Source organism: Malania oleifera, chromosome 7 (genome assembly GCF_029873635.1).
Source record: "Malania oleifera isolate guangnan ecotype guangnan chromosome 7, ASM2987363v1, whole genome shotgun sequence".
NCBI lineage: Eukaryota > Viridiplantae > Streptophyta > Magnoliopsida > Santalales > Ximeniaceae > Malania > Malania oleifera.
The window spans coordinates 9,065,020-9,078,891 of NC_080423.1; the positions used below are offsets into that span (position 1 = coordinate 9,065,020).

At 36.1% G+C, this 13,872-nt stretch overlaps 1 protein-coding gene across 1 annotated transcript; it reads right to left on the minus strand.

Annotated features, from left to right (window-relative positions):
• Positions 1-7,238: 7,238 nt before the first annotated feature.
• On the minus strand, positions 7,239-12,968 carry LOC131159546 (ras-related protein RABH1e). Its single transcript, XM_058114558.1, has 6 exons — positions 12,554-12,968; positions 9,679-9,749; positions 9,075-9,163; positions 8,598-8,709; positions 8,005-8,095; positions 7,239-7,721 (listed from the first exon to the last, which is right to left on the minus strand). The coding sequence occupies exons 1-6, from the start codon at positions 12,668-12,670 to the stop codon at positions 7,581-7,583; spliced, it is 621 nt and encodes a 206-aa protein (XP_057970541.1). The 5' UTR covers positions 12,671-12,968; the 3' UTR covers positions 7,239-7,580.
• Positions 12,969-13,872: the final 904 nt, after the last annotated feature.

Genomic DNA, 13,872 nt, shown 5'->3' on the forward strand with positions numbered 1-13,872 from the left:
AATAGATTTGGTCAGAATATCTGCTGCATTATCAGATGTATGAACTTTCTTTAACACAAGTTCACCCGAAGAAATCAATTCCCAAACCCTGTGAAACATCACATCAATATGCTTGGTTCTAGCATGATATACTTGATTCTTCGCCAAATAAATAGTACTCAGACTATCACAATGCAGCACCACTCCATTTTGTTGTATTCCCAACTCTTCGACCAAACTAGTAAGCCATAAAGCTTCCTTTGTAGTTTCGGTAACTGCTATATATTCCACCTCAGTCGTGGATGATTCAACCAGAGACTGTACAATGGATCTCCAACATACCGGTCCTTCTACAAAGGTAAACACATATCCCGTTGTAGACCTTCTGTCATCCATATCTCCAGCATAATCTGCATCAACAAACCCCATAACTGTAGGACAACTCTATTGCTTGCCGAACATGATGTCATATCCCGATGTACCCCGCAAGTATCTAAATATCCATTTAATGGCTTCCTAATGCCGCCTTCTTGGATTAGAGAGAAACTTGCTCATCACGCTTACCGAATGCGCCAAATCTGGAATTGTACATACCATGACATACATTAAACTCCCCACATCACTAGTATAGGGGACCTTTGATATGTCCCAAATTTCCTCATTCGAATCTCCATTCCAAGTATTTTCTTGGTTGAACCAAGATCCTTCATGTCAAATTTCTTATGCAACAGATCCTTTAACTGATTCACCTCAGTTAAATCCTTTGCAACTATCAACATGTCATCGACGTACAATAACAAGAAAATAAGAGAACCATCCTCAAGTTTATTCATATAAACGCAGTAATCATACTCACATAGTTTATAGCCAATTTTGATCATGTAGGAATCAAAACGTTTATACCATTACCTTGGAGATTGTTTCAGCCCATAAAGAGACTTCTTTAACCTGCAAACAAAATTTTCCTTTCTTGATTCAATAAATCCCTCCGGTTGTATCATGTAGATTTGTTCCTCCAAGTCACCGTGAAGAAACGTCATTTCACATCCATTTGTTCCAAATGAAGATCGTAATGAGCTACCAACCCCAACACAATTCTAATAGAAGTATGTCGTACCATTGGAGAAAAGATCCCATCATAATCTATTCTTTTCTTCTGTGAGTATCCTTTTGCCACCAACTGTGTCTTGAATTTTTCTCCTTCCTTTTCTGAAATTGCTTCCTTCTTCCTATACACCCATTTGCACCCTATCAGTCTCTTTCCATCTGGAAGCTCCACCAAGTCCCAAGTTTGGTTCTTATGCAAAGATTTCATCTCCTCAATCATTGCTCCCATCCAACTATCTTTCTCCTGGTCGTGCACTGCCTCTTGAAAGGTAGTTGAATCTTTACAACAAGTAAGAAAAGCATAAGATACTAATTCATCAAAACCATACCTTGATGGAGGCCTGATAGTGCATCTGGATCTTCGTATAAGAATATCGTCGACTTGCTAGTTTTCCGAGCTAGAGCTCCCTGCAACCACGGGACCATGATCATTTGCGTTGCCCTGAGCTTCCAACTCCCCCTACACAACATGTTCATCACTGCCCCAACTTTCTGACTCTTGTTTTTTATCATCAAACTCTTGAGTACGCTTCACCATAGCCTTCTCATCAAAGACTACATCTCTACTGATCACCACCTTGTTTGCCACTGAGTCTCACAGCTTATACACCTACACACCCTCTAGATACCCTAAGAAGATGCAACGACAAGACTTCGGATCAAGCTTAGACCTCTCCTCACTAGACACGTGGACATAGGCTGGACACCTGAATACCTTCAATCCGGAGTAGTCTACTGCATTTCCCGTCCAAACCTCTTCCGCCACTTTACCCGCTAGTGATACCCTTGGGTATCGGTTTACCAGAAAACAAGTCATACTAACTGCCTCAGCTTAGAAATTCTTTGGTAGTCTTGCATTCAATCTGAGAGACCAAGCCCTATCAGCATGAGTCCGGTTCATCCGTTCTGCCACACCATTTTGCTGAGGTGTCCGGCGAACTGTAAAATGTCTCTTGATGCCATGCTCCGCAAAAAATTTCATAAACCGAGAATCAACGTACTCAGTCCCATTATCTGACCTTAAGTATTTGATTCTTCTCCCTGTCAGGTTTTCCACTTCAACCTTCCAAATCTTAAACTTGGCAAACATACTAGATTTGTGATGCATGAAGTAAACCCAAACCTTTCGTGAGTAATCATCAATGAAACTCACGTAATATACATGTCCACCCTTTGATGCAACTCTAACTAGGCCTCAAACATCTGAATGTACATAGTCAAGAATTCCTTTCGTCTTATGAGTAGCTGAACTGAATTTTACTTTATTCTATTTTCCAAGAATACAAAATCTACAAAATTCCAACTGACATGATTTCAAACCTTTCAACAAATTTCTTTTGTGTAGTTCTTTCATGCCATGTTCTCCTATATGTCCAAGATGCATATGCCACAAGATAGTCTCATTTGATTTAGCATCCACAGCTGCAACTCCACCTACAACAGTAGTTTCCTGCAACGTGTAGATATTTTCATCCAGTTTCTACCCTTTCATTACAGTCAGATTACCTTTCAACACCGTTAATACTCCACCTTTGGACTTGTAATTGAAGCCATTACAATCTAAATTGCCAAGTGATATCAGACTCTTTCTCAACTCAAGTATATATCTTACATTACACAATGTTCTTACAGCACCATCAAACATTTTTATCTTTACATTTCCTATGCCAACAATCTTACAATAAGCATCATTACGCATAAGAACTGATCCAGAGTTTACTAACCTGTAAGTGCTGAACCACTCCTTGTTTGGAGTCATGTAATAAGAACATGCCGAGTCAAGTATCCAAGAGTTCATTAGAATATCCGACTCCAATGAAACTAATAGAACATCACCATCTACTGAATCCTCTTCTTGAACAACATTCACAGATTTTGAAATCCCTTCATGCTTATTAGCATTTCCCTTCTTCCAATATGGACACTCCGGTTTCACATGCCCCTTTTTACCCCATTTATAACACTGAATTTCCTTCTTCTTCTTGGATTGATTTTAGGATTTCTGATTAGACTCATTCTTAAACTTTTTTTTTTTGCCTCGCTCATTACTACCTTTTATCACAAGCCTTCTCCTTCATCACAAATCTTCAATCTTTGATGAAAATTCAACAAGACACTTGTTACCTCTTCTAAATCAAGAGTTTCTTTTCCCCATGTAAGAGTGGTCACAAGATTTTCACAGGTATGAGTTGAGGGTAAGGAATTTAACAGCATCAAGGCCTTATCATCCTCATCAAACTTCACATCAACTCTCATAAGATCACTTATGATTTGATTAAACGCATTGATATGTTGATCTAGACTAGATCCTTCTACCATCTTAAGTCAATATAAACGTTGCTTAAGAAAAAGTTTGTTATTGAGGGATTTAGACATGTACCGACTTTCTAACTTTCGCCAGATAGCCGCTGGAGAATCCTCCTCCATCATCCGTTAGAGAACTTCGTCGGCCAAACTCAAGCGTATTGTAGACACTGCCTTTGCTTTCAAATCTACCTATGTTGTCTCATTCATTCCTTCCGGTTAAGTATCAAGCAGAGCCTTAGCCATTTCTTGTTGCACAAGAATGTCCTTCACTCTCCTTTGCCATAAATCAAAGTTTCCAGTTCCATTAAATTTAACAATGTCAAACCTTGCAAAAGACAATCCCGACGTCATAACAACTTCGCTCTGATACCAATTTTTTATGATAATGGTCAGATCGGATAATGAAGATGCACAGCGGAAATAAAAAACAACAAGTGAATAAAAATACACAATTAGAATGACAACACAAAGATTTAATGTGGTTCGGCAAAACCTACATCCACGAAAGTAATGACACACAAATTTTTCACTAAGAAATCAAGATGTACACGATACACTTCTCAAAATGATCAACTTTATACTCATATATGCCCAGAATAACATATATAAAAGTTTCTCAGAGGTTTCCCCCCGTTTGCCCAACCACCCAACATTCAAAATGCAAAAATTCTGAAAAACTGCTGGCAACCCAGGCGTCTCTCGTCGACGAACACAGGGCTTCGTCAACGAGACCAAGAAGACACTTCGTTGACGAATACAAGGCTTTCGTCGATGAATCCAAAAATCTGAAATCACCTGCTTTCGGTAATTACTCGTCGATGAAATTTAGAGCCTTCGTTGACGAGCCTTTGCTATCTCCTCGTCGACGAATATAGCTCCTCGTCGATGAGTCTGTTGTGCTGCCTCCTTCATGTTTTTCCTTCTTAATTCTTTTCTTAAAGTATAAGAGCCACAAATAACAAAAATTGACATCGAATATGTTATCGGGGTTCGGTCAATACTGCCTACGTCCTCACTTCAAGCTCGTAAGCAAGAGGATTCCATTAAGTTACTCATTTGCGGGTGGAGCGACACTGTTTGTAACACCTTATAGGATGATGCACCTAGTTCTCTTAATCGGGTCTGAACTAGTCTGGTGCTCACCTAACCGAGTCTGAGTAATTCGGGACTATTCACAGGACTAGTTTCCCTCTTCCGACCACCAGTCGGGAATACAACGGTATCCAAATAATTTTTGTGTATAATATAGATGCTTTTTACACTAAGTAGATATGTACCAATACATACAATACACTCACGTATGATATGAAATGAAGCTTAATGTGAGTATGGATAATTTCTCAAAATATATTTGCAATCTTTGAAAATGATGTATATGATAATTGCCTTAAAAATTCAACCCCTAATAAAAATTTTCTTCTAAAAATATTTTTCAAAGAAAATAAGGAGAACTTAGGGTTTAATGCTCAAAAAGTGTTTTTATAATATAGCACAAATGAGCTTTTGAACACTTGCAATAATTGTGTAAGTTTTACAAGCAAATAATATTAACTCTCAAAAATATTTATCAAATGAAATATGTGGGAGAAACTAAGATAATACTCTCAAAATAAGATATAAAATATATATGCAACATGAGACTAAAAACGATTTTGATTCGTAAAATGAATGCCCAAAACAAAGTTTAAAACTACACTCTCTTGAAAGATTTATCAAAGAAATAATAAAAGAGAGTAAAAATGAAAGTATAGCTCAAAATAATTTTTGGAGAATTTTTCTCTCTAAACTTGTCTTTAAAATTGAGTAATGAGGGGGTATATATAGACCTTGGGAAAAAAATATAGCCGTTGGGGACATATTAGGGATTTTAGAATTTGTTTAGTGAAAAATTAAATCTAATTACCACGATCAAAATGCGCCAACCTAAGAGGTTTGGTCGATTGAAGCTAGGCTTAGTCGGTTGAACAAAACATATTTGGAAAAATTTGAGGGTTCGGTTAACCGTGGCAAGTGATCGGTCGACTGAGTCGAGGCGATTTCCGAACCTTTGTAGGTTTGGTCGCTTGATCCTAAGGTCAGTTTGCCGAAGGGATAGCTTCGGTTGGCTGAGGTCGATAGAAAAGTCAAAAACCAATGGTCAGTCGACCGTGGAAGCTTAGTTCAAAATAGGATCGGTCGACCGTGAAAGCTTAATTCAAAATAGGGTCGGTCGACCAAGGTTTAGTCAAACATTTGACTTTTGGCCTACGGTGAGTTCAATCGACTGAGCTGATTATAACTACAAGGGTTTGGTCGACTGAGGCTTTTTAATTTAGGCTAAAAATTCAACGTCGGTCGACCGACCGAAAACTTTGCGTTTGCCCCGATTTTGACCTTAACTAATTTAAACATTTTTGTATGAATTTAGTTTGTTAAGAAAAAGATTTTCTGTGAAAAAAAAATACAATACAATTGAAAATAGATGTCTTTTTCATCTGTCTTACTCTTCAAACTTCATGGAATATACCAAAATTTATGATCTTGAAGTCATTTTGACTTCCATTTTCCTTTTACCTCATGTGCATATTAAGATATAAACCTTTTCACACACTAAATGCACACATGAGATACAGACACTTCGTTAGTATCAAAATAGGGATCGAACACAAAAAGTCAATAATAGATTTCCATATTTTAAAATTATTTAGCAACTATGTTACAATTGGTTCATAAAATTACTTTCTAAGAATAAGATGAAATACATATGTAATAAAAAAAAAATTATGTAGTGATGTGACAATTTTAAAAAAAATAAAAGTATTTGTATAAAAGTTTATTTTATTTAATCCAACGTAGAATGAGAAAGGAATAGCAATTGTTTTTAGAAAATTTGAGAATAATTATTCTTCATTTCTTCTTTGTTAGGACCATCAAATTTTTTTGCATTGTTATTTGTTTTATGGTGATAATTTTTTTTTTTTTTTGTGTTAACCATAAAATTCTTATTTTATAACCATAATATTCCTAAGATTAGAAATTCCAACCTAAGAAACTTAACCTTATATTGAAAATCTCTCACAATATAAATAAGTACACAACCACTCATCCAATAATTTAGGGTTTAATATGAAAAAAATAACAATTAGGGTTTACCTCATTTTAGGATTCATGATCAAATAACTTAATGTTCAAGAAATTTAAGAATCTAATTTTGTTTCTTTGAATTAACCTTTCAAAGTAAAAAAAATCCAAATTTTATTTATTTAGAATTAAGCCCTATGTTGAGTGAATGTGATCCCAAAAATCATGCTCCTCTAAGCTTTTTGACTTTTACAATTTTACCTCATAATACATAATAAAAATTTCCCCGTCTTATATAGTTTTTGTCAAAATAGCTCACACCTTTATGTGGAACACACCCACATTGCAATATCCTAAAATAATTTTGATAATAAATGTAACGAGTTGATCCCCAAATCAAGTGAAATATTGTCACTTTAGCTCTATGCATCTCATAGTTTTACCCAATAGCATCCAATAAATACTTTTGCCCAATCATGAGATCATCACAGTGAGCCCTCAAGCCCATCCATCCTCTGTTGAATCCAAGGGGTGAGTTACAATTCTCAAGCCCAAGGAGCTAATATTGCTTCTTCATAACAGTTGTCTTGAGAACTGCAAAAGCAAAGGAGGCAAGCAAATGCTGATGATTTAAAAAAAAAAAAAATTCTACTTCATTCTTAGAAAATTGATCACCTTGAATGAACTGAATTTATGTCACAGAATGAATGGTGAAAAGCTGATCCAGAATGAATGTTGAAAAACTGATCCATCGATTGACAATCCGGGACCCTAAAATAAGGGTGTTGATCACAAGATATTTTTTTTTCAATGAAAAAAGGAGTTCCTGTTAACAGATTTATGAGAACTGAATACAAGTGCTTGTGTATGTAACTCGAGACAAAAATTTTAAATAACAGTAGTGAGAATAGCAGAAGACATGGACAAACTGGAAGGTTAGTAGGTTGGAGGAGAACCATCCATGCTTTGCTGTATGTAAACTCCAAAGCGACCTGTGCTACTGCCAGCATCTTGACCAAAAAGCAGCAATCGCATCTCAGTTTAAAAAATGGGTAGCACGTATGGGGATTCTCAGGAAAAACTGTGTCCGTGCCTCATCCTATTTATCTTCTACACAAATGCATTATCTAGCAGGAGCAACCTCCTTGCTGCTCCGCCTGGGACGAATTGGCGGTGGGCTTTAGGTTCACATCAACCATGTCGTCCTGTTTCGTAGATGATAGATTTTCCATCCCTGGCAAGGCAGCAGCGATCTTACGGAATAGAGGCTGCAATTTTTTTATTCGTGTTAAAAAATAAGCTTAACAAAAAGGTGGGGGATAAAAGAAAGAACAAAATCAAACTAGGTAATCTCATAAAAAAGAAAGAAGTGTCCTGCAAACCATAAAGTATGGTCATTATAAACTAGAAATTTCATTCTAGGAAATATTCTTGATGACAATAAAATGCAGGAATGTGCAAGTGCATGAAATGAAATGAAATGGGAGAACAGTTCCAATCCCTTGCATTCGTTATGCAAAAAAAGGGGGCGTAGAAGTTAGAAGTCTCCACCTTAATATTGAATCCTGCTTTTGCACTGGTTTCTATAAACATGACTCCAAATTCATTTGATCGTGCTTCTCCTTCCTCTGTAGATACTTGCCTGTTTGAACATCACAGTGACATTAATTAGTACAAACCATGATCAAAAGAATTATAAGAAATATTATCTCTCTCTCTCCCCAAAACTAGTTCTAAGCAATGTGAACAAGGCAAAGCTAATCTTGTTTGTTCATTGCCCGGTAATACAACAGGGATTCTTCCGAAGTGATTTAACATAAGGGTATTTTGATGATATTATTATGGACATGCAATCTATCAAACCAAATCTTTGAGAATTGCTTGCAATTTCTAATTGAATTTTGAACTTCAAATAATGTTCTAAAACAATAAATTCAAAAAATTTATTCATGTACAAGAAATAGTAAAGCATACAGGCACAGCCTATTTCTATCCTAAAGAGCTAGAGAATCAATGCCGCATCCAATTGGTTGAGACTTGACAATTAAAACAAAAGAAAATTATGCAACAACAAAAGTACAATATGCATTTTGAAATATTATCAAACAGGAAAATAGGAGGTACATGTCATATAAGTTCCAAACCTTTTATCGACAAGATCGGTTTTGTTCCCAACAAGAACAATAATGACATCACTGCCTCTCTCTGTGCGTACTTCTTCAATCCACTTAGAAGTGTTCAGGAACGACTGTCGATCTGCATCATGATAATTTCACATGAGTATTTACCAAACCACATGTACATATTATAACTGATTTAGGCCATTCATATTTCCATACAATCCCTAGATGCAAATGTATCATGAAGTAGTGAATTATGAAACATTACTGAACTAACGAAAATTCAGGGCATGATGGCATGTAAAATGTGTGCATGTGTTAAAACCAGACAGCCTGACAGTAGTTGAAAGACAATCATCAGAGAACAAGACATCCGGATTCCAGGCATCCACATTTTTAGAGATACAACCACAATAAAAAGTTCCATGTTTTTGTTATTAGCTTATTATTGCACGAGCAGTGCCTGAAAAACCTTGCATGTTGGGTTGGAAAGTAACTCACTAGATACATCGTAGACAATTACAGCAACAGAAGAATCTCTAATGTAGCTCGGAATGAGACTCCTAAATCTCTCTTGCCCAGCAGTGTCCCTGTGAAAAATAAAAGTGTTGTACATAAGATAACCAAAAAGTACAACAACACACAATAATAATAATAATATAGAGTCAAATCAATGTGCACAGGTTCTTGAAAACAATCCATGAACCAATGGTCATCCTAAAATCAACGCATAGGTGAAAGCTACCTACTGAAGTGTGCTTGGTACATGTGGAACAGGAACAGCATATTAATCTCAAAAGGGAATGTTCTCCCTGTTGGATAGGGTTTTTCTTTCATGAGAAAAAAAGGGGGGGGGATGAAAAAAACAAAACAAAACTCAATCAATATGGTTTATAAATAAGTGAATATGATGAATTTCAGGCTGTCATATTTGGAGTGACCAATGTACTGATGGTCATTGTTATCCCTCCACTCTCCATGTTCGTGCTTTAAAAGGCCATGAGACCACATCTATGTTAGTACAGATATTTTCGCATTAAACAATGGAAGCGCAAAATTTGACACAGATTGCCTCATTAAATTAATAAGGAAAGAGACATCCTACCAAAGTTGCAAACGAACGGTTCGATCTTCAAGGTACATTGTTTTTGACAGAAAATCAATGCCAATGGTAGCCTGCAATTCATATAGTCAAAAGTAGGAACTAAATATCGTTGCTAAACCGTTTTTGGTTGGCCAATGAGAAAATAATGGGCACATCAAAATGAAAGAGTAAATTATCCCATAACAGTCTATGCATCTTGAAGGACTATCGTCTGCCAAAATAAAACACCAGAAAGTTTGAGAGGTTTTCATTAAAGCTAGAGCATAGCATTCATTATTAAGGCCTGCAATTGAAGTACATAGTAACTGCTTGTGCTTTTGACAGATAAGCTACATTGTATTCCCAGTTTTTTCAGGTTTTAAGCATAGGAAAATGTGTCTAGTGGTAACTGGTAAGGCACCAGTGGGTGCAGGTGTCCGGTGGTGCCTTGCCACAAAAGATATATAGCACGGTTGTTTAAGCATATCAATATCTCAAAATTCTAATGTACGGGAGAAGGGTATTGACATTCTGAAAAAAGGTAGCAGGGAGGGAGGCATGGGTGAGATAGGCGCTTTGAGATGCAGTGGGAGTCCACACAAAAAATTCATCTCTCTATTGCAGTAAGCCTTGGGGTTTAGTACTTTAGTGGTTATCTAACACATAGTTTTAAAGCCCAAACCGGTAATTAACCTGGTAAAGCCCACGGGTTGGTCAGACGAACGAGTCAACCAGATGGTCAAACTGGTAACGTCGGCATAACATAAATATATATATATATATATATATTTTATGTGTATATAATATTATTGTAAAAATAAAATTACACTTATTTCATCTAAAACATTTTATAAAATGTTTGTTTAATATTACACATATAAACAAATTAAAAATAAAATGACATAAATAAAATCTAAAAGCCATCTAAATAAATTTTGAGCTTTCACCTATTTTTCTTATTTTTTAAAAAATATTATTTAATGCTCCTTAATATGTTTTAGTCAAAAACACAATAATATTTGAAAATCTTACAAAAATGCAAGGTAAGACTGTATACTATAGACCCCTTATGGTCCACCCTTTCCCCGGACCCCATATATGCAGGAGCTTTGTACTCCGGGCTGCCCTTTTACCTATTTTTCTTATTTTTAAAAAAAATATTATTAAATACTTCTTATATGTTTTAGTCAAAACACAATAAAATTTGAAAGACATGTGTATGCTGTCATTATAGTTATTGCATGAGTAAACACAAGTGGAAGTAGGTGTTGTGGTTTTTGCAATTGAGTTAAGCAGGTGTTGTGGTTTTTGCAATTGAGTTAAGCAGGTGGTAGGTCCTGGGTTCAACTCCTAGGACCTTACATTCAAGCTCCTTGTTTTCTTTTTAAGAACAGGAGGCGGGTTGACTCGCCTGCAACCCTGGTTCAGACTGATTTCATCTGGTTCGAACTGGGTCATCCGGTTCAACACTGTTTCACATCAAATCCAGTTTCACCCTGGTTCAGACCGATTTCATCTGGATGGTTCAACATTGTTTCACATCAAATCCAGTTTCAGGAGGTTGACCAGACTGGACTAGTGACTGGTTCCAATTGAACCCAGATGGAGCAGCCGGTCCAATCCGGGTTTGAAAACTATGATCTATTATTCTTGCTTAGTTCACCAAAATGAAAAAGTATAGTCCAAATATAGCATGAAACTTATGCTTTATTTATGCAGTGGACCTTAATTTTCTCATCAAGCAGAAAAAACATAAGGTCGCTACATATTAACTACAATTATATCACAAGAAAGGCTATGTTAAAATTATATAAAAGAAAAGAAGAGGAAGAACTTTCATTTTCTAAGTTATTTTTTATTCGCAAGTTTCAATCTTTTTCTTTTCTATTCTTTCCTTCAAAGTCATGTTACTAGATGTACAGTAAAGTTGTATTTAGGAGCATGCATTTTGACATTCAATTCAAATTTTTGTGAATATTGAAGAAACAGTAAAAAAAATTATAAAAATTTCCCCAAATCTACAGAAATTTAAATAAGATCTGAATTCCATATGCTTTCAAATGTAAGGTAAAATTTTTTATTTTGACAGGTAAGCGTCGCACTGGATGATGGAGATGGGGATGAGTCAGACCTGACACCTAACTGTTTTGAGCCAGGACCAGGGGGGCACTCGCTCACCACGTACAGACCTATTCGATGGGAATTGTAGATCCAAATCTTCATAGTTTCCAGTCATTAATATCAAATCCAATACAAACTAGAAAGTTTTCAGATACGATAAATTACTTCAAGAACACGTTCAACGTAATTCCAAGTAAAAAAAAAAAAAAAAACACGCGTTAACATATCGAGCGAATATAATGAGCATCGAAAAATTTGTAAGCGCAAGACTGCGTAAAAAATTCCCAAATCGCGTGTTTCCCGTAGATGATACACCATACAGCTGATTTTCCAGAAAACTAATTTAACACTAACTGTCATACTGTTTCGGAACACAGCATTCGAACATTGAATTTGGCCTGCGATTCGGACAAATCTAACGCAAAATAGCATTTAGTTTTGTTCAATTTTACACAATTTCAAATCCAAAGATCGAATCCCATGCCTCCAAACGCAGTGTTAATGTATTTCAGAAATCAAGGGACTTAAAAGTTTATCGCAAAAGCGAGGCCTGCGCGCACACGACCATCATCACAAATTCACAATACACAACAACGGACAAAATGAATTATTACATTCCAACAAACCCTAGTAACCAAAACAAAACACAACTAAGATGAAAATGACGCATGAAAACAATAATCAAACAGGGGAAAAAATCCGGACGCAACTGGGAAGAAATTGGAGAGTAAGCAATTGAAGATAAAGAGAGGAGAGAGATTGAACGAACAGAGACCTGGTAGGTGGCATCGAACTTGTCGTACATGAAGCGCGTGATGATGCTGGTCTTGCCCACGGATTGGTCGCCCAAGAACACCAGCTTGTATTTGGCCAATGGGGAAACCACCGCCATTTCCGATCTGTTGGCGGGTGTCGGTGGAATCCTTCGGCCGAAGAATGGATCTGAATCCAATCCCCGGAGAGCAAGGAAGAAAGAATTTCCGCAGAGAGAGAAAGAGAGGCGAAATGGGGAGTTGGATTTGCGTCTTTTGTAATGGGGCGGAGACGAAACCGTCGACCACGGCGAGAACAGCGAGTCAAAATCTTCGGAAGCGGTTTTAGCCCTTCATTCTCTTTGCTCAAATGTCGTTGCCATGTCCTCTCTTACCTTTTTAAGGGACCGTTGTTTCCCCCTTGGGTCTTTGGGCAAGAGTTCGTTCAATTTTTATTTTATAAATAATTTATAAATGAGTAATTTATAAATTTAATTTTTAAATTCATTTGGTACTAAAGCCTAACTTAAATATAGGGGTGGGTGGCAAAACACGTAAGTGCGAGTCGAATTTAGATGAGTCATAAATGGGTAGAGGTTAAACAAGTTTGGATTCGCATTGACCCATTTACTAACAAGTGATTAACATATAAATCTAGATTCGTCCGTTTAATAATTGGGTCATAAATAGGTACCTGTTAAGAGCCCATTTAAAAATATAATTTATTTATTTTTAATTTTTTAAAACATTTCATATAAAGTGATAGTTTTTATAAAAAAAAAACTCTTTACTTTATTTATTAATATCTTAAAAAAACATAAAATGTAGAAAAATAATACATTTCTTTAATTAATATTTTTTTAATATAATATACATATATATATATATATAATTAAATGGATCATCCGACGGGTATCCAACGCAAACTCGCCTAACTCATTTATTAAATAGGTCGGGTTCGGGCTAACCCGTTTATAAATGAGTCATATTTTACTAAACTTGAATCCAATTTAAATGAGCAAGTCACTGGTCACCCGTCGGGTTCCAACCCATTTTGCAACCCCTAGGCTAAACATGAGCTAATTCGATTCGATTCAATTTGTATTGTTTCATGAGTGACTTAGTTGTAACTTTAGTTGATCTCGCCTATTAGACCTAATAAATATGTTACATGTGTGCGATAATTGTATGTGAATAACAAAGTAAAATACTATGAGTTTTGGAGTAATCCCAAAAGAGAGGGAGGGAGAATTGGATATTTAAAAATCTAAGTCAACATTTTAGTCTATTCTTAAAACACAGCCACTTTTTCGTACTCCTAGAATATACTAGAATATCGTCG

What these genes read in the sequence shown, in the direction of transcription:
- LOC131159546 (XM_058114558.1), bottom strand. Translation starts at nt 12,670, where the DNA reads ATGGCGGTGGTTTCCCCATTGGCCAAATACAAGCTGGTGTTCTTGGGC. An exon ending in AATTGTCTACGATGTATCTA is followed by an intron (nt 8,710 to 9,074) that starts GTGAGTTACTTT and finishes ATCATGATGCAG; the next exon opens with ATCGACAGTCGTTCCTGAAC. An exon ending in AAGCAGGATTCAATATTAAG is followed by an intron (nt 7,722 to 8,004) that starts GTGGAGACTTCT and finishes AAAAAATTGCAG; the next exon opens with CCTCTATTCCGTAAGATCGC.